Source organism: Apaloderma vittatum, unplaced genomic scaffold, assembly GCF_000703405.1.
Source record: "Apaloderma vittatum isolate BGI_N311 unplaced genomic scaffold, ASM70340v1 scaffold3792, whole genome shotgun sequence".
NCBI classification, from domain to species: Eukaryota; Metazoa; Chordata; class Aves; order Trogoniformes; family Trogonidae; genus Apaloderma; species Apaloderma vittatum.
Genome location: NW_009704031.1, coordinates 79,801 through 101,413, shown reverse-complemented (window position 1 = coordinate 101,413; position 21,613 = coordinate 79,801). Strand labels below are relative to the sequence as shown.

At 39.2% G+C, this 21,613-nt stretch overlaps 1 protein-coding gene across 1 annotated transcript in view; it reads right to left on the bottom strand.

Moving 5' to 3' along the window:
• FAT3 (FAT atypical cadherin 3) overlaps window positions 1–17,545 on the bottom strand; it is a gene marked incomplete at both ends in the record, with an annotated part of 88,626 nt that extends 71,081 nt beyond the window's left edge. Inside the window, one exon of the mRNA XM_009864879.1 lies at window positions 17,484–17,545. Coding sequence (XP_009863181.1) covers window positions 17,484–17,545 — 62 coding nt within the window. The remainder of the gene's footprint in view (window positions 1–17,483) is intronic.
• Window positions 17,546–21,613: the final 4,068 nt, after the last annotated feature.

Sequence of the window (21,613 nt, the reverse complement as noted above, 5' to 3'; positions counted from 1 at the left end):
CTCAAAAATGTCTGCTGACACACTGTCAAAATTTCATCAAGCTACAGTACTAGTCACCATGGAGTTAATGAATCAAGCAGCAAAACAATATATACGTTTCATCTTTGCTTGGGTGTGCATCTGTACCAGCTTGTAGTGCAGGTCCCCAGATATTCAAACCGATGGGAAATTATGGCACAGCAGCTCTTTTAGCAGAAACTATTGAATTCAGTGCAGGTGATTTTCTGTGTGTGGCAACAGCCCTCCAGCTATTTCCCAGCAAGTCAGAGCACTGACTCACGCTAACCGGGTACCTGCTGCTGAACTTCCTCTAAAAAAGACACAGCACGAAAGAGCTTACTTGGCATTGCCCTTAGAAATATTGTGGCGTGCAGGTTCTGTTACAGTAATGACTTCAACTGAAACTTTCAGTCTTTAAAGGAAATATCATCTTCTAAACTACAGTATTAAAAGGTACTTCTACACACTGTTTGTCATGAGGACAGCTAGTGCCTTCTGATGTTGGATGAAACACCCTTAGGTGAGGCTCTGTGATGGTCAGTCTTGAAACAATATTGTTATTACTTAAGAAGTAATACACTTATTTGGCCACCGATGTCATGAAAGAGATACACTCTAATTCCTCCTTCAAGTTATTTACTTTATAGGTACAAAGCATCCCAATTCTACGCTGCTCTATGAAGCAGAACCAAGTATTTTCCAAACAAAGACAACACTTTTTCCTTTCTTTTTTTTTTGAAAATTGCTCTAGCAAACAGCATTTGGTTGTGCTAACAGAGGATGACGCCACCTTGTCTCTGGCAGAAAGGCAGATTAAGATGCACCCAGCCCCATCTCCAGCTCCTCCTCCAGCCATTTGTTCTTCTCCTGTCACCAGTTTGCAGCCACCTTCACCCGTCAAGAAACTGTTTGTGCATCTGTGCTATGAACAGGGCTACTGAAATAATCAGGGTTTCAAATGAACTGCTGAGAGAAAACAAAAATCCCCCCAAAAGGCAGATGGTTAATGAGTGACGGCAGTGAGAGAGTAGAACAAGAGGAGGTGTGCCAGGTCCCCAGGTCAGGGTGGGGGAAATTTCTTAAGATATTGTGGCCACTGAATGAAAATAGATTGTGTAACTACAATTTTGGTGATGAATTCTGCAATTTCACTACAGATATGAACTCTCCTCCCCAACTCCAAAGCAAATTAAAAATCACTACTGTAGAATTCATCACTTACCCACAACCCAGAACCAGTGATCTCAAGGTAAAAGACTTTGTGTCCCATCAGGAATTGCTGAAAATATCCAATTTCCACACTACACTATTTTTCCACAATATGCTCTCCATCCACACATACATGTAAAACGTTTCAAGAACAGTTTTATAGCTGATAGCCTGACAAGTAGCCTCTGACATTTAAACACAATTTACTTTTTTTCAGGGTTAAAAATGAAGCTTCTACAGTTTTATGTTCAAAATAAAGCTCACTGGTTAAAAACCTGATTTATAGAAAGTGGATTTCGTAGCCAGGTAGAAAGCATATAAAATCAGACCTTTAAGTGGTACAGTCTGTTCCCAATTTTTGATCTTATAGAGATACTCTAAATCTGTAAAAGGCAAAAATGGATGTTTTAGGCCTCAGAAATATATCTGGCTTTAGTGAACAGGCACTCAGGAAGACTGCTATTAATCTAAAAGTAAAAAAAGAAAACGTGATTTTTTTTTTGTGATATTCAAGTTACTGGTTAGAATTTCTTTGGTTAGCAATGAGGTGCAAAGCAAAATTTTAATCATACTTAGAGAGCAAGTACTCATACAGGTTTGAATAAAGTGACTTTTTTTAGTCAGATGAGGACTAAATCCTAAAATATCATACAAAGTAGTACAAGAATCCTCAGAAAATCAGTTTGAAAAATAAGTAAAATAAAGTAAATGAGACAAGTATGTATAAAGAAGGTCGGCTGCTGGAGCTCTTCCCAAGGCACTTTTTTTAATGACTGTATCATCCTGTTTTTGTCAGATCAGGTTAAAGCAAAGCACATCAATAATTGCTTTGATTTTTAGCAATAAAAAAATCTAGACTTCTTGATGCCTGCTTCACTACTTTCTGTGACAAATTAATTTTAGGCAGATAACAAGCATTAATTGGGCCGTATTTAATCACAGTTTCATCTAATAGGCAACACAGCCAAGCCTTATTATCTCAATCTCCATTTGTCTTTGATTCTACGTGTCCTATAAATATCTGCTATCCAGTTTACATTGACATGGGGTCAATTTTACAAGTTGGTTGAGAATCAACATGGGATTATACACAGGGAAAAAATGCAGATTCTGGTTTTGAAACAAATCTCATATTCTCTCTACCTTTTTACTTTCTCCACATTCAGTTTCCAGCTTTGAAAACTCAGCCTGGAAAAAGGGCTTAGGTACTAAGATGTGAAGCTGAAATTCAGGTAACTTTTCTGGTGATGGAGGGTGAGAGCCATTAGCCCCTTCCCTGACGGGTGTATTAAGACTATCTGACATAGTAAAAAATTTGCTTTTTTTGTAACCGGACAAGAATGACACAGCCAAGTGTACAGTTAGGGATCGGTGCACTGTAACCTTGTTTTTCATGGAGGTGTCACTTTAGTCGTCTTTTCAGCTTACTTTCTGTTGAATCTCTACAAACCTCCACAAACAACATCAGCGTCCCCAACCACAGCACAGACCAGGGACGCACCAGGCAAGTCTAAAGACGAGTGTGTCCCCGCTGAACTGAGCTCACATTGTCTGAGCAGCCGAAGAATTACATGTATCTTCTGGGTGGAGAAGGACCTTGGCCAGCTGTGAAATCCTCTGACTTGGACACCAATGGGAATTTTTCCACTGACTTTGGTGAGAACAGGGTTGCACCTAGAGCTCAACAACCTCATCCTTCTCTGGAGACTTCCCAAACCCGCCTGGATGTGTTCCTGTGTGGCTGCCCTAGGTGATCCTGCTCTGGAAGAGGGGCTGGACTAGATCATCTTTTAAGGTCGCTTCCAACCCTCGACATTCTGTGATTCTATGATTCTATGATTTCAGTTGTGTTTATTTCTTCTTCAGCTTTTGCTCCAGTTGTGTAACAAGTGCCTGAAAGCTGTAAGCCTTCAACTAACCGGTTGTATGCGTTATAACTGTATGCGTTATAACTGTATGCGTTATAACTGCCTGGGAAGAATCTTACTTTAACACCCAAGCAAATGTGGGATTATCTGTTTACTTTAAAGACAGAGCAATTTCATACTCAGTTCTTTTCTCTAACATGATATTTTTCCCTGCTGTTTCAATATGTTGCACGCACAGCCAATGATCCTGTGAAGAGCGACGTACATGAATGATTTCCAGAATGTGTCAAGAACATACAGCCAACATAAATAACTAAGCGTGCATATAGGAACAAGGTCATTTGAGGAGAATGATACAATGTTATCCTGAAGTTTTATCATTCCAAATGTGTTGCATTAAAAAAAAGAAAAAAAAGCTGGCCTGAAAAGTTAATTTCCTTGAGTAACGCTCAGAACGCATTAAAAATGTTCAGGTTATTAATATTAATTAATCAATTAATACTATTATAATTAATTAATTACACAGTGCCTGGAGTCCTGGAAAGGGATCTTTATGTGTCTGAATAATAAGATGATGACATTCTTCTCCTGCAGTGCAGAAGGAATTTTAAAAGATTGCAACTTTTAAAATATTCTTAGCACTTGATTCTTCTGCAGAATTAGTCCTTAACATGCATTTGGTTTTTGCAGCCACATGATGGCATGCACTGCTGTGCAAAGGGTCAGTGAAATGTAAGCAGAGCCTAGGAAGCGTACTTTCCATCTGGGGAAAGGGGATATTTAATCAGAAATGGTGAATATAAACTTGCTGCTTTCTACTGATGACAACCATTTATTCAAGAGTATAGTATCAAAATCTTACCATGCACAGCCCTTAAGGTTCATGTTCTTACTGGTCCTCAAAAAGTACTTATCTTACCTGACTTCAGTAAGTCGCAATCCTTTTAAAAATACAGAACAGCAATTCCAACTTGCGATACCAGCAACTGCATAAAGCACTTCAGTTTCACTTCTATGGTTTATGGAGTCACAGTAACTCTTTAATGGACTTACATAGGCTCATAATTTACTCTTTATTTTCCCATTAGGGCAGTATATGGAGTAGGTGTTGACACACGGCATACCAACAGGAGGACAGTTGGACTGAATGAATGGCCAAGGTGTTCGATAATTGGATTGCAAATGTCAAAGAGTGTGGCTGAAAAGTCAGGTATATCAACCCACACGTAGTTTTCCCAGTTGTGAAATAAAAGTTAAGAGCAGGGACAACGAGCTACAAGTAGTTACGATTTATAGAGTTGGGTTTGAAGTCAGCAGCAAGCAGCATCCAATTAACTTCAGCAGAGATGTCTAAGGCCCCTGGTAAAATGACTGGATTTAGAGTGATGAGCAAGAATGTCAGACCAATAGACAGTCTAGTAATGCTATTAACCTTTGTGAGATTGCCCCACCAGTAATGCAGACTGGGGGACAATAAAACGCGGCATGAGACAGTAAGCCCAACTTGGTAGTGCAGGACTGATATACGGCAGAAGAAGAATTTTCCTGGACTCATTTTAAGGGTCTGCAATTAGCTTTCACTGGGTGAGGGGAGCAAGAGAGGGGAAGCAGAAGGAGTCTCTTTAATGAATAGCTTTGTTGGTTTGTAGCAGAAGGAACTGAAAAATAAGGTTTAGGAGCTGCTCTGCTTTTGAGATTGTCTCAGGAGGTCTAAAAAGGGATGGGTGTTTTGTTGGCAATAGTCATGAAATAGTCATGAAATAGCCATGAAATAGTCATGAAATGCACAAGTGCATCCTGTCAGGATCAGTAGAGGAGGTGTGATCCCTTAGCACAGGGAGATCAGATGTGTCAGCCCCATGCCCTAATCCCCACGGTTGGGTGCTGGGCACAGGACTGCAGATGCTCGCTCACGATGTGGAGCCCTGGTCAACACCATCTACAGATACTGTCATTGCTTCCTTTGAGAAACTGTACGCAAAATAAAAATACATTTGTTCTGCAAAAGTGCATCCAGTTTTAGAAATGCGGGTATTAGAAGTGGGTCTAATCCATGGATTACTGACCTGACAAAATATCTAAATCTTATTCACAGGCTTAATGAGGCAAAGGCATTTTGTCAATCAAGTCAAGTTTAAGATGCAATTCCTGCTTTGCTATGTAAGTCCAGTGAATGTGTTTTCAGTAACCCTTATAGAATAAAGTGTGAATGCATAATTTATTCCGCCACCACTTTTCAGGCCTCCAAGAGCCAGTGGAGCGTATTTCACCCAAGGAACCCTGGGAGGGGGTTAGAAAGTCCTGAGGTAGCGCTCAGCCCATGCTACAGCGTGGAGGAGAGGGAAGGGACACCAAATCAGCCCTTTAGGAACGGAACGAGGTATTGAAAACACAGCCCACAGCTCAAGTCGGGTAATTTGCTCTGCCAAAAAGCAGGATGAATGAATGCCTCATGCTGAGCCCCATGCTGCAGCAGCAAGGATTTCTTTCAGGAGCTCAGCAGCTTGCCGAAAGTTGGGCGTCCCAGCATCGGTGTGATCCATCACCAGGCACCCTCCCAGTGCTGCAGAAAAACGCAATCTTCTGTACACTTCAGACTTCCTTTTATTAAAAAAGCCACAGCTTTCAATTGATACTTTCACACTGAGAGTTGGATATTATGAGGATTAAATGCCTGAAGAGAAGGCAAATAATATTTTACTTTATAGAATGGTGTTCCCTGGCTGAGGAGCTACAGTTAAGACTGCATTCAGGCAGTATCCAGTGGTTTGCAACAGAAATAGTGAAAGACTCTTAACTGTACATATACTTGACAATTGTCAATGAAAAAAAAGACAAAACCTGGGCTTTTGTATTCAATATGGCCAACGACACCCACAGATTGTGCAGGTCCATTCAAACAACAGGATTTGGGTGGGGAGGGTAAGGACTAAGTGCAAGCGAACCTCGCATGTCAGTTAATAATTTTATTCCTTCTGTTATACACTATGGTCTTCTTCTGAGACCAAGCTGCCTTCTGCATCTCTCTCAGCTAACAGAGGCCATGCCATTTCAGAATACTTTGATGTATACAAAATAAAGCATCATCTCTGCATAGCTAAAATTTCCAGTCTAAAACTGTGGTCATGTGTTCGTTTGTTTTTTTTTTAATGTGGCAATAAAAACTCACATGTTTAAATTCTCCATATTTTTTTTCAATTAAGTCTTTAAAATAGCTGTTTGGCCTTGAGGGTTAAGAACACATTTTTATTTATACAACACCTTAATAATTATCTGGAAGCACAGTGGAAAGAAACAAGATTCACAGGGTAAAACAAATATATCTGAGGCTATGACAGAAAGTATTAAGCTATTTGTTGGTATCTGGATTAAAGATAACATGTCGGTCCTCAGCAGAGTTGAAGCCATAAATTGACAGACTGCTATTAGGAATATTTGTATTTTCTACTTTCACAGGGAATGTGAGAAAAAATAATTCATTATTTTGACTATGACATTTTTGCTCTCAATTATTCATGTTAATCCTTGCTTTTGAGTATTTAGAATATTCCTTGCCAAAGAAAGTACCATTTTTTGCCAAAACATAAAATGCACTCTAGAACTGCTATGATAACATTTTCAACATCTCTGTATCACGAGAGACTAGCAAACAGAAATATTACATTTTGGAACACGGAGATTAATCTGTTTCTTGACAACTGAAATTTGTTAGGCTGGGAAAAGAAAATTACCACTTTAGAGGGCACATTTCATAGCACTTGATGCTTCAGGGCCTTTGTACTTTTCTGTTTCAATCATATCTTCATAAAAAGCAAAAGAATTGTTTGGACTCTGATTATTATCAAGCTGAAGTCCGATAAGAAAAGCATTAGGATTCTTATGTTCCATGATAATATATTTAGGGAGAAAAAAGGTGTCAAATATGCTTATTAAACTGATTCTCAACGCGATTAGAGGTTTTCTTATCTCTAGGTGTCTAGTAAATACTTTCATTTGTGTCATGTTGCAAATTATGCTGAAAACTCCAATCAGCACATTTCACACAATGATGCACTTTTGCCAGAACAAATTATTTTTAAAATAAATAAAAAAGCCCCTCATTTTTCTGATGATCATGTTTTTGCACGACATTTTTCTACCCTTCCCAGTCTGCCTTATTTTTTTTTTTCCTGAAGCTGCATGCTGAAGGATTACGAGGTGGAGGGACTGGATGGAAATCTGGAAATACGAAAGAACAGCTAAAGAGGGAAAATACATAATACTGAAAGATGTTACAGTGTGGTGAGAAGACTGTAACACAGATGTGATGAAACCCAAAGAAAATGTTGTCTATTTGAGGTATACTAAAAAAAGGTTCTCACCAACTGCACGGACTGGTGGGGACAGTTTTCCGGTATGAAGAGTTTTCAGTACATCACTGATACTGGAAATTATGAGACTCTGGATAATAAGAGCACTAACAAACTGAGGACAAAAAAAAAATAATCAAAAATACCCCAGACAAGAACAAGAGAGGAAGAGGCAACAAAATCCAGATGACGTTACTCCAGTCTGGCAGTATGACTCAAGGGAGTAGACCTCAGGAATAAGGACGATCTGTATCACGATGGACAAAAGAGAGCTGTAGGGAAGATGGAGGAATCTAAGAGAACTTGTTAAAAGAAAGAGTTGCTCCAGTTTTTCCCTTGTGGAGAGACTGCCTATAAACTGAAGGGCTCATGAGTGAAGGTGGTCTGGGGAAGGGGCCACTTAAGCTGTGAGTATTCTGGGAATCGTCTCCACTCAGACCCCACAGACACTTCAACAGCTGGAGATCAAAGAGCATGCCTCAATCCAGCCCAGAGCCCACTCCAGTCAAAGGAACTGGAGATTTAGTGTTGGTATCCTTGCGCAATGCATTGCAGGGTGGTTGGATCTGGTGCACGTAAATGGTGGCGGCAAGTAAAGTCGCTGTGAAAATAGCCCAGAATTAACCTTTTTCGAGGTAACAAGCATGAATTCTGAACAGCTGCATGCTGATTACCCTGGCAGAAAGGACAAATGGATGCAAAACTTTTTTAAAGGTATGCTTCTAAATGTTGGATTAATTAAAAGGCATATTAGGATTTCCAACACTCAGAAAGGATTTTAGTACAGATGCAATGTATTCCTAACAGAGGAAGAAGATGCTTCCCTGCCTTAAATGCAATGCTCAGCCTGGTCTTAGCCAGGAAGGCAGAAAACAGACCTCCACAAAATGTGTGCATGCGTGCATGTGTGCTCAAATCCTTACGGACATAAATTAACAGTCTGGCAGCTGATAGGTATTGCAAATGCTACAGAAAACATGATATAGCACTAAAGCAGACATGCTTCAGATAACACAAAGGCTCTGTACATCTAAAATAGGTTCAAATCATGTGAAAGATTTCCTGCTGCTCCTGCAGAAGATTAAAACATTGGTACATTCATAAAACAAATGTGAAGATTTAGCAAAGCAGCGTGTCCTTCACAATGACTCTTTGTCTCGTCAAGCACGGAGCCTGGCAAAAGAGACACCCTGAAAGTGTATACTCCACCAATTTGGGCCTGGTAGGTGGGCTCCAGCCCATAAAAGAGAGAGCTACAGATCTTAAGAAACATACAATGAAGAAAAAACCTGTTAACCCTGAGCTAATCTGTAAACTAATCCCTCAGTGAGAAAGCAACGTTAGACTGAACTCCTAAATCGTGACAGAAAAGAAGAACTTGGAATATATTAACCACAGAACTTGCCTACACAAGCTTAGCTTGAGGAATTATTTATAAAATGAGAATGAAGACCATTAATATATCCCTCTTTGTTTCAACAGCATTTAACACATGGGTGCAGACCTAATTTTTAAATCACACAATAATGTTTGGTGTTTTAGTAGTACTTTTCCATTCCATTTGCATTGATCTAATGCTCTGCCATCTCGTACTTCTGCAAACAGAGCTGTAAAAACAGGTGTTGGGTGTATTTTAAATTGCTTTTCGCTCATGTGTTCACTCACCCACTTCCAAACATATCTGGGGAAATGCAGCCATGGGCACTGATGTCTAATTCTCTCATCCTGGGGATTATCAGGGATAACTTCAAGAAAAGCATTGCTACTGAAGCCAGACTAAGCACACCACTCAGGGTAAGCAAAGGAACTCAAGTAGCCCCCAGGATAATAAATAAGGCTTTTCTCTCTCCACAGTAACATCACATATGTCTTAACATAATGCTAGTTAACCAAAAAGTCAATTCCTTGCACTATTTGACTCCACAAGTGCATGCCACCAAGTCCAGGGAGATTTGAATTAGGCCAAGGAAATGCCAATACACGGCTGTGCTCCCAGGAGATGCTCAGGACCTTTCAGGCTGGCAGCCTGTAGGCTGGATTTGCTTCCTGGCACAATTCCATCTTCTTCGTTACGCCTTTAAAAGAGGTGGAAAGTGGCTGGTAAAATGCCTATACATTGAGGATCTTCTTCTGTGCTTGCATGCAGTGAGGTGCTTAAAGGCAAGATCCGCTGCTAGGTTGCTGTGGGTCCCAAGGAAAATCCTCAATGAAGCATCTAATGATCAGCATGAAAAAGCCGAAAGCACCGAGCCTTGTAGATTTTAATTTCTTCATTTCATGACCCAACAGTTCTGGTCAGTAATTAATGCAATCTGTAAAACACGCACCCTCCCCTCTGCTCACTCCAGATATATGCAAATCATTCCTTAACTAAGGCAAAGCTCTAGGCAATCAGAAGTCTGGTTTTTCTAACAAGACACAACAAGACAGCAATGCGTGGACCAAAGCTGCAGTCCTGGGCAACTCTGATCTTGCCATCGTCTTCAAATTACAAACCTGAACTAGTACTTGCAAAATCATCTGTATCTTTATACAGGGTCAACTTGTCATCTAAATGGCTAACAGGTTTTCAGATCTGGATCGTAAAATCAATTGATCCCTGCCCATTTCTAGCAGACTCAATTTCTGATGAAACACGATTTTGTGGAAAATACAGTTGGGGCAGTATTCCACTGTAGATAGTGAATCTATCATCATACATATTGATGAACTGGGAAAATCAAATCTCTTCCATGAGCTACAGAGCTGTGCTTTTTCATTTTAATATCCAGATAAATTAACAAAATCTTATAATACATCTATAAAAGGTCTATAAATTATTTAACTCATTTCTATAACTGTCAAGATTCATAACAAAAATCTAAAGTTTTGCATATTGACTTACGAAGATTTTTGATTTAGGAAGCTCATTAAACATAGTAAAAAAGGACTGTTTTTCTTCATTGCTATTGGTATTCTGAATCAATACGATGGATTAACCAAACAAGTGTGAGATTTTTAATGCTGGACTAAAATCCTGCCATGTAAGAACTGGACAGGATCAGATTAGCTGGATTGCTTGCTTAAACACTCTCCAAAAGAGTCCAGAATCAGATACTTGGACATAAATGATGCACTAACTGAGCTGTCAGTAGAGTGTTTATCCTTGGCATCATCCTGATGTTAGCATATGCAAAACATTTTTAAGAGAAACAATCTAATCTTGAGGGAGTTAAAAGAATTAGATGAATAGTATCTAAAAAAAAAAAACCAGATGGAAATGAACCTTAAGCACATGGCAAAAACACAAACCAAAGCATCCTCAGGATTGACTAAGAGTCTACAAATTCTGTTAAAATGTCATAGACATTTTTTGCACATCTAGTCCCTCAAGGTTATTGGTATTTCACTGGACAACTGAACTGAGCTGAGGGTCACCACTACTATTTGACACGTGTGGACCCATTCTTGCCTCTTACCTCTGGTACGTATCATCAGTTGTGTGTACATTTCCCACTGGCTCCCTGAATTTAACAGGGAATATCAAGGAATTTAAATACACAACTTGGTGGTTTTTTTTCTTAATTCAAATTTATTTTGCTTTATTATTACCATTTTATGAAGGGGTTTTTTTCTTATTTAATAAGAAAACAGAATTAAAATTCCACAAGCATGAAGAAAAACGTTATTAAACCCAGTTTTCCCAATGCTCAGGCTTTGTCATCTGTGTTACTTCTCAAGTCGCTATTTAAAATAAAGGGACATCTGGGAGCTATAGAAATTTGCAATAATCAAAGAAAAGAGAATAATCCATAAAAACACCATGCCTTAATTATTTTGCAGTTTAAAATTCCTGCTCATATCTCTTGCACAGAGGCCACTTGGTTAACAACTGAACTGGAAATATTTTCAGTGATGCACTTGATAATTCTTCATCTTATTGGATCACATTAGCCAGGGACAATCGTCTATTTGAGGATACCGCTTATCACTGCAGACAGATGCATCACACCAGGACTCTTCCCATATTTTGCTGTGTAAGACTCTCTGCCTGAATACACACAAGCAGCAGCGTGCAATGTCACGTGCAAATCTGTCTCTGAAAGAGACGTTTAACCTCGGGTCAGCTCCTGCCATTGGAAAGTTGTTGGCTACTTCTGAAAATAACACCTTGATGGGAAAAAAAAAAAGTAATCAGGAGGGGAATGGGGGCAAGCGCAGTCTGTGCATCTCTAGAGAGCTGGTGCAGAATAACAACTCCTGAGGTACATGGAACGCAGGATGGAAATCTGCAGCGTGGGATGAGTGAGCTCAGCATGTGCCTTCTGCGCTGGGAACCTGAGTCGTTGTTAGATCCACCACCACGCTGACCTGTCTTGCAGGTGGCTTCACCCTCTGATAAACCCATGGAGAAATAGCATGAGATGATCATGCTTTTGATTTTTTTTTTCAGAACTGTTTATTTTTTTCCTTTCTTTTCTTTTTAGGTCTTTTTTTTTCATTTGTCTTTTCTTTTTCCCCCACCTTTGTAGCTGACTTTCAAGTTCAACGTGACACCATCCAAAGCTGGCATCACAACACAGTTTTTGTTGTCTTTTTAGAAAGTTGCCTCTATGTACCTATTGTTCCACTAAAAATCTACTCAAATATCTATGAAATAATAAAGAAATAGTTCTCTTATTTCCAGCAAGCACAACCAATAATAATATTTAATCTCAAGCTGGAAATAAGAGGCTGTTTACCTATTTTTTTTAATTTCCCTTGCATCATCTGATAGGCTTCAATGTTAAAACGGGAAAGGCATGTGCCTTTGGAGCCACTTAGACCTCAGACAAAATGTTCAATCAGACACACTGCCTCATTTTTACCCCATCACCAGCATGTCACCAAGCAAAAATGCAGCCTTCTCTGCCAAATGTGGGCAATGCTAAAGCTCCATGAAACAAATGCTTACACAGATTCGTAATCCAGGATTTAAGCGCTGTTCCGTAGAGCACTATTCAGCTACATAAACCCAATGAACTTCAGCTTTTGTTCTTCTCTTGTAAAAATATACATGAGCATATTGCCACACGGCTGCCTATATTCTTCAGAAAAGTCTGCACTTTCTCACAAAAGACTCCTGACTTCAGGCATCACCACCAGCAAAGGCTGGAGCCTGACCCAATGGGCTCAAAAGCAAAAGAAGGTTAAATCTGTTAAGTTCTTGCCTGGGAGATGCTGGAGGAAAACAGGGCACAGTGTCAGTCCAACTCTGAACCACCAGCGTGGTGTTTGTGGAGAGGACTCGGAGGCAGTGCTATTTTCAAATGCTATGTTCCAAGAGTTTAAACGCCCTCTCCCCTGCAAACTGTGGCCATAAAGTTTCCAGCAGCAATTCCAGACAAAATTCAGAGTGGAATAAAATGATAGGCCCTCCATCAAAATTCCCCTCACAATTGCAACTTCCCATTAAACGAGTGGGAATTTGAACTCTTTTTAGAAGGCTACAATTACAGGAGATTAACATGCTCCCCTCTAATTACTGCATATAAATACATACCATGTAACAGTTTATTGTACCCTGTTAGTGTACTTACAGTAAATAGAAACCAATATGCTTCACTCAGCCCATGTATTTTGACAGTCACATCAGATTTAACAATTTATCTTCATTACAACCCTTTGCACTGTTACTGACATCCTTCTCAGAGCTACGCTCGAGCATCACAGCAGGAAGATGGATGAGGCTTGCATATACTGATTTGTGACAAAAGCGAGGCACTCAAGAGGCACTGTTACTATTCTGATAGCACTAAGTTGGCTAAAAATTAGCTGCACTAAGCCAACACTCTGCTCCCACTTCTCCTCCTCATTAATTATGGTACATGATTCGGACCTTGCAAGGCTAAGGCTGCTGTAAAGAGTATTTTTAAACCTATTGTCTTCAGTTGCTTTGTCATTCTTGAAGAGATTTAAAGTTCTGACCATGCTTATTAGCAACTATTTTTATTCTTTCGAAAGGCTTTGAATAGACAAGTCTTCCACCATGATAAATGTTAAAAGACAATTTGTGAATGAATCTGCAGTGGTAAATTTAAACATAGTTTGGAGGAACAGAGAGATAATCTGCATACAATTTTCAAAACTGGCGGAATGACTGAAGAGCCTGCACCACATGTACCCATCAACGAGAGACTAAATCGCCTCAGCACTTTGAAAGCACCAAATCATTATATCCTATTATCAAGAGGATGAAGAGGTCATGTCTCACTACAGCTAACTTGTCCCTCCAATCGTAAAGTTTCACAGACTGTTGCTAGAAATCCACACTGAAGCCTGAAACTCTTTTGGCTCATTCTTTTGTGAAATAAAGGTCTTGCCCCAGCAATTCCCAGCAGTGGGTTCTTTTTGCAGAGGCTTTCCATGTTAGAGGCAGAAGTAATCCAGCATCTGCAGCAGCGCATTCAGAAAACGCCCAGGGTGAGGAAGTACGAGCTCGGATCCACTTTCTGGGCTGACACAAGTCAATGAACTGCAGCCTGGATTCAATCACTCTCTCCCATCTTGCCACACATGTACAGTGGAAAGCAGACCAGCAATTGTTCATATTCTGGACATCTCAAAATCAGCTGGTACAACACAAGGATGCAGATCCTGCATGAAATGGTTTCATTTTTATGGTTATTATTGACCTCCATCACTCCAGCAGCTGTGTGCATAAAATCACGCAGCAAAATCACTACTTTGCAAAGCTGTCAGACCAGGATTAGGAGGCATCTACATAAAATGTGGGCAGAAAAAATATCCAGTCTATTTTCTGTGTTTTTCCATAGCTCAGACTCCACGAATATGGTTCTACTTCAAGGTGCTTCTTTTTAGTAAATTACTATAATACGAGAGCAGATAGAGTTAAGCGTTAAGACAGAAAATATCAGAAGAAAACACATAGAAGAAGAAGGAAGTAAAGGAAGGAAAGAAGAAGAGGATGATGTGTCTAGTAATTGAAGGAGAATAAAGACAGATCATGTGAAGCCTGCAATTGCACCTCACTTGGAAACATCACTATTTTCATTTGCTTGCAAAGAAAGCAGTAACTCTCAGAATTACCTTCCATGTTTCAGGTGGCTATTCACACACTTCATCCCAACCACAGAATCTTTAAGAAAGTATGTGAAATAAAACAAATGCTTTTGGTTTGCCTCATGTGTGAAATAATGTAATGAAGTGGTCATTTTCCTCCCATTTCAGGCAGAATCATTCCATTAGTAAGAATCCATTAAAGCAAGAGGCCATCCTGTATAAAATCCAGTGACATCCAATTTAGATCTAAGGAGAAAAATTCTACCTGATAACAAGCACTGAATAAAACCTGCAGCCTCGCAAGACATTATAAATATGTCAAAAATATTAAGCTCTCAACTTGGGAGCTGAGAAAAAAATGCATTGACAATGCCACAGTTAATGAAAAATCTGGGAGAAGAAACAATCTTTTTTCTCCTCCCAAAAAGGACCAGACCAATCAACGAAACTAAACCTCCCCAAACCATACCACCAAAAAACCTCAAATCTATCTTACTTGTTATGAATGGGATTCCACTGCTGACCAGCTCATGACCTTTTAGCTCAGGGTCTAGACACGTTTCTGCACTCACTTTGGCACATACTCTTTGGTAAGCACAAGTCCTGAGACAGCAGCCTCAGGTAGCATTAAAAAAGTCATGCAGACACAGGTCCATACATCAAAAGAAGATAAAGGCGGAGGGAAGGAGAGATACATGGCTGACCTGAGCTCAGAACTTTGCAACAGATTTCTTGTGTATCCACAACGGGAGTCACTTAGACTCACTTTTCCTAAGCATGGCACCCTTGAAAATAACACACTCAGTCCTTACTGGAAATTCCTGTTTCTTCCAATACAGACGGGGATAGATGACTCCAGAAGAGCCAGCCCAGGCCATCACAGACAGTGGCTTGGAGATGAGCATCGGCAGTACGCACAGTTACGCTACACACAGTAACATTAGCCATCTTATTTCTCTTCCTTCCCTAACCACTTTTGTGGTTAGTACTGGCTGGTATGGGTAGAGCGTCAAATTCAGGAAGGGAAATGACAGGCTTATTAAAAATAATTAAAACTTGTGCCTAGGAAAGGTCTGTCAGTGCCTCACACACACATAGTGGGCAAAGGGGAGCAAGGGTTGCCAGGTCAAGCACTAATCAGAGCTTTTCAGTTGGAGCCAAGTTTTCTCTCTTTTATTATACCAGACAGACAACTGGAAGAAGTGTATGAAATGAAGTCAGAAGGGAAACACTGTACTACTGGGAAACCACGGTCATCCCAGCAATTAAAGCCTCCCCAGGGGGTTAATTACACACAGAGACAGCCAGGCATTTTAGAAAACATTTTCTCAGTGTGCCCTAAGAACAAGCACAGCTTGGCAAGCCTGGTTCCGCATTCCCAGCAGCTTACGTGGCCCAATGTCCACGAGGTGGTGACGGGCAATATCTCATCAGCAGCTCAAAGGGTCCATTTGGCCATCAGGGCTGTGTCCCCATCAGTCCCATTTGCTTTCCCACACACCATTCCCAGGTGGGTTTTACAACAGTGTGGTCCTCTCCCCACTTCTCCAGGTGACCCCACTCATTGTCTCTTCTTCATAGTCTGTCCACTTCATAAGCCTTGGAGAACCTTATGGCACCAATTTCCCTCCAGTGTATCCTCGGTTCTTATAGATAGTTATTTTTTCAAAGTAGATAAAATTCAGGGGAAGGACTATCTTAAATTGTTTCAACAACTAAAGCCTAATTCTTAAAAGTAATTATTGTTTCTTTTTGCTATTAATAGTAACACTTCCCCATCTGTGTGGGAATCCTCTAGCAAATGTGAATCTGGCATGTTTCATCGAGGTCTCTGAGGCAAACATATAAATACAAGAGAGTCTTACAGACCTAAGCTTCTCATCAATAGATATATTTAAAAATCAATGGCAATTTCATTCATTTTGTGGAAATCTCGCAGTTATTGGAATACATGATTATTTTACTAACTTCCCAACTTAATAAATCCTAAAAAGGGTAAAATTCTTTTATGTCCCTCTGTTTATTTATGACCTGGAATTTGTAAGAATCCACAGTGAATTATCAAGGCAAAAAAATAATTAACTCTTCTCTCCTGTGTCCTGTATTAAGTAAAATAATTCAGGATTGCTAATAAACAAAAACAACCATGGAATATGCAAAAGTATGTTTTACTAAATCTTGCTGCCAGATACTGATTGCATTGGAGCTATTCTGTCCAGATACGTTTTAACTTGAATAGATTTGAAGAAAATTTCCTGAAATACATAGTAGGGACAATTGATTATATGACATGATATGGTTCTTTTTTACATGTACCAACATGAACCAAGAATTCCTTGCTTCACCAATAGACATACAGCAATGTGAAAGAAACCTCATGGGGTAAAACCAGTAGTGTACCAGTATATCACTTCACATCCAACATAGGTGAGCTACTTATAAAGACAAACGCTCATTTAAGGGCCAAAGAAATGGCTTAGATACTCTTTGTAAAGGACAAATTCTAACTTGAAAATTATCAATTATAGTATCAGCAAGTGAAAACTTGAAATTATTCACTGATTCTGATGATGCAGTGAAGAGCAAGGTCAAAGTTTGCTTTCAACCAAAATAATAGTTTCTATGTTAGATCTGAGAGGCAAAATCTTAAACATGTTTAACCTGAGAGACTACACATCTTGGCAGGATTGGGGTGATTACACCAATCTAAAAAAATATTTTGTTCTGGATATTCTAAACTTCTGTCACAAATAAAATTTAAAGGCTGCAATAAAAGATTTAACTGAAGTAGATTAGAGGTGGAAAACAAATGTTGTGCATGTTTGTTCAATTTTTTCCTGTGCTTGTGAATTGCAAAATGTGTTATTTGTTCTGTATAATCAGGCAATTCCCAGATTTGTTAGAGTCTGTCATACACTGAGAGAAAGAAGAATATCTCTCTCCTGGAACAGGATGAAGTAATTTTAAACTACAAAAATTAGTTATCCTTTAAAGTATATTTTCCACTTTGTCTTACCTCCAAAAAGTGCTCTGCTTGCTGTTCCCGGTCCAATTTTCTTGACGTGGTTGTAATCAGACCTGTGAAGAAAGGATGACATTTGATTGTCAATACTCACTGAAAAATATACGTCTCTGTTGACCAGAAGAAATAAATACATTTTTCAAACACTCACAGGGAAAAAAAAAACATTTTGAAGCTGTGTCAGACACAGATTTCATGACATCTGTCAAGCATTTTTTTCTCAATGCAGCCATTATGACTTTCTGACTAACAATGAATTTTTAAAGAAAAATGCTGTGAGAAAAGTAACTCAGAAACAGTTAGCTGTGTGTCTACAGTGAACATGCCAGTTCTATTGCAGTGAATAAAAAACCTTACTGAAGAATCACTATTTGTCTTATGATTAAGTGCTTGAATGAATCATTTGCATTTGACTGAAATCGTTCCGTAAAAAAACTCATTAAAGATTTCAGAGTTCTCAAACAATTAATGGGACAGGATGCTGATTACTTCCACGCCAAGAATACTTGACAAAGAAGGTTATTTCTGTAATAACTACTTGTATACAAAATGATTTCCAAATGTAATCATTCTAATGCATTAAAGGTTTTGTACTACGATTTCATCAATTTGTTCCACGCTTAAATTGAGTCTTTAAAATAAAGTACCCTTTTGCATGAAGATGATCAAGATATATTTTTTTAAAAAGCAATGTACTTTCACCAATGATTAACCTCTTATGAGATTTATAGAATGGAAAGAAAATTAAACACTTGCAAGTTCCCTCAAGAAAAACATATCTTTTATGAACACAGCTTCGTTTTTTATTTCGCTCTCACTAGAGATTTAAAGGGCATATTTGATTTTTTCCTCATACAAACCATTTCTTTGGATAGGAAAATGCATCATGTGCTTGTTTTCTGATAGATTATAACAAGCATACAGGGACAAACTTTTCCTAGAGTTAAGACGGGTTTTGGAGGTGATGCCAGCGGACAAAATCATTCTCAAAAATTCCTGTAAGATTACCAAGGAAGATAAGAAAATAAATGCTGTATGGATTACTTGTTATACTTACACTAATTTATCGAAACACAAATCCGTGCTGACCCTATATTCTTCACAAAAAATCAGGAACTTTTTATGTCTACATAACACCTCTAGTCCCAGAGGACTTCTACTGCTCCTCATACACTGCCACCTTCTCCTTGGAGGAATCACTTTATCTATTTTGGTGAGAAGGGAGAAAATATTACTTGTAGTAATGGTATGAAATGAACGAAGGAAAGTCCACTCTGCTTCCAGTATTTCAGACTTGTTACAAGATCTATTAGACCACAAAAGCAACATCCAAGGGGAGGTCACAGAAACCAGAGTGGATCATTACAATAAAAACGAAGAATCTGGCGCTGGCAAAAGCCTGAGAAACCAAAACAACTGGTAGTGCCTGCATCAAGCAAATGTAAAGACTTAAACCAGTTACATCATACGGGAGACATCTACTCACTGCATGAGTTTCAACAGACATGACAGAAGAGTTGACAATTTGGTGTCACTCACACAAGATCCCCCCATGTCTAGAAATTATGCAAAGACACAGTGAGGAAGTTCTTAATAATGAAAGAAGCTCAGCCCTAATAAAGTGATAAAATGAACATTTCGGATTTGAAATATCTCTGTTCATCACATGCATGGTGACTATGGATATTTATCAAGCACAGCCTAACGATGGCAAGGAACATGACAATTTTTATAGCATCTTCCACCTTCTTCCTTCCTAATGTAGCACTACGAACTCCATCTACCTTCTTAAACAACAAATGTCTAGACATAAGTTATAGAAGGTCTCTCTCCTCATCACCTTCTTCAGGCAATGAATTCACATTCCTTTTAAAGACCAAAAGCTAATATCTGAAATTGAGTATCAATAACTGTCAGAATGAATAGTATTTGTCTTTCATTGGTAAAACCACTACTACTACTATTACCACCAGTAATACCACAACTCCTCACAAAACCACTGGAGGATTTTTTTTTGTTTTCCTTGTTTCAGTGTAGAGCCTTTTGGTCTACAATAATGGTCAGAGTGCCTTCAGAATGGAATTTCTTTCTAACAAAAGATGTATGAGCATATGGTAAGTCTCTACAACAGCACTGCTTATATTTTTAACGTAGCAGATCTTAACAGATTTAGCACTCAGACTTAACAGCTGGTCCTAAAGGGCAGGTAACCAGACCATCACCATCAGTTCTGCAGACCCGATCCTGAAGTATGGTGCTAGCACAACTAGTTGTTTTTGCTTTGAAGACAACTATGTACAACTGCCAGTTCTGGGTAGTTGAAGTAGGTTGCTACAACACTCTGTGGAAATAATTGGTCACTTCAGTGTGCAGTTCTGAGGTGTCTAGTTTGCATTCCTGTTCTCTGAGGAACTCTCCCATCCAACACTTACGGTGGCCTCATTGCAGTCGCCTGCCTGTTCACTTCTACATTCCTGAAGTCATGGATAGGTCACACTACACAACACTACTGTTTAACATATGGCTATATATAAAATAAAATCTCACCTACTTGACGCTAATATTTATGTAAGTATAGTCATGCACTAGTCTAGATGTAAATCTGGTGCTTTCGGATTATAAACTGTACTTCAAGGAATTCTGTTTAAGACCAGTCATCAAAATTGAAAGAAAATAAAATAAAAGCTACGTTCCAGTTACGTCTAAGACTACCCACAGTCTCAAAGAAACAGATTTCACAGGGTTTGTGACAACTGTGCTGTGTCCCTCCCTCCTGTATTCAGTACTCTCTGCCACAGATACATAATAATAGTAATATGTAGCAGGATGTTGAACGTTCTTGTCAACATACAGGGGCAACTGAGAAAAACTTGACTTTGCAAATGAGAATATATCCTAGTTTTAGTTCTTTTCTAACTGTATTAAATCATCATACTCAGTTATGGTGTAAAGGCATTACCTAAAGAAAATGACTCATAGAGAAAAATAAACCCAAAGAAATGATGTTAGGCTGCACGGCTGGTTATGATATAAAATCACCAGGGAACAATGATAAAAAATGACCCTCTCTTTTTTCTCATCTTCGATAGGTGCCCTAGCTCTTTCAGACACAGCCATCTGGACAACTGTCCAAAGCCAGCTAGGAAATACAGCACACATTTATCACAAAATAGTCAAAAAAACTACCAAGCTTCAAAAGTCAGAGCACATCTCTCAAATGGTTTCTCTCAAATTTCCAGGGAAACATCATGGTCCTGCTAAAGGCAGGACATGTTTATAACTGTGATGATTCTTTAAGAACAGACATTAAAGTGAAAAGGAAAACTGGATCTGATAGAAGAGTTACTGTAAAACCATCAGCTTACAAACAAGGTTATATGATTCAGTTCCAAGCTTTTCATACTTCTCTTTGACTGCCTGAGTTAAAACATCTCTCTGTGCACCCTGGCACATCTGTTCCTCAGGCAATGAAAACAAACTGTTTTGTGAAATTGCAAAACATTGCTTGATCCACTGTTTCAGCTTGGAGATAACTATATGTTCCTATATAACTTCTTTTTCTAAAATATCTGTTACTTTTGCTATCGGAGCACTTGCCCACCTTTATAAATGAGCAGCTGTTATTCTGATTCCATTTTTTACGGGAGCAGTTTGGAAACGTCGGAAGGTGAATAAGCTCAACCTGCACAACACGTCTCATCACAATGCAGAACACGGTGACAAGTCCCAGCTGAGACTGACTTGGAAACATCCTTCCAACACCTCACTGTAGGCTGGATAGGATCATCATCCTCTCCTGCATCAATCCCCTCTAAGAGAAAACTCAGAATGTGGGTAGGGAATATATAGCAATGTCCTTCACCCCAGCACTTTATAATCTGGATGGCCAAACCAGAGATTTGGGGTGGGCAACAAGGCAGAGATGCCTTAGAGCATAAGTGCAGCCATAGCAACACTGAAGAAAGAACAGGATCAAGACTAAGAAATCCTGACACTTTAACCAATACATCAACCTATACAATCTCCAGCCAATGCATCATCTTGGAAACAAATCAACCACCAGGGCTCAGATGTGTGATCAAGACATTTGAGCAACACTTAGCACTGATGCTCGGGATAAGGGT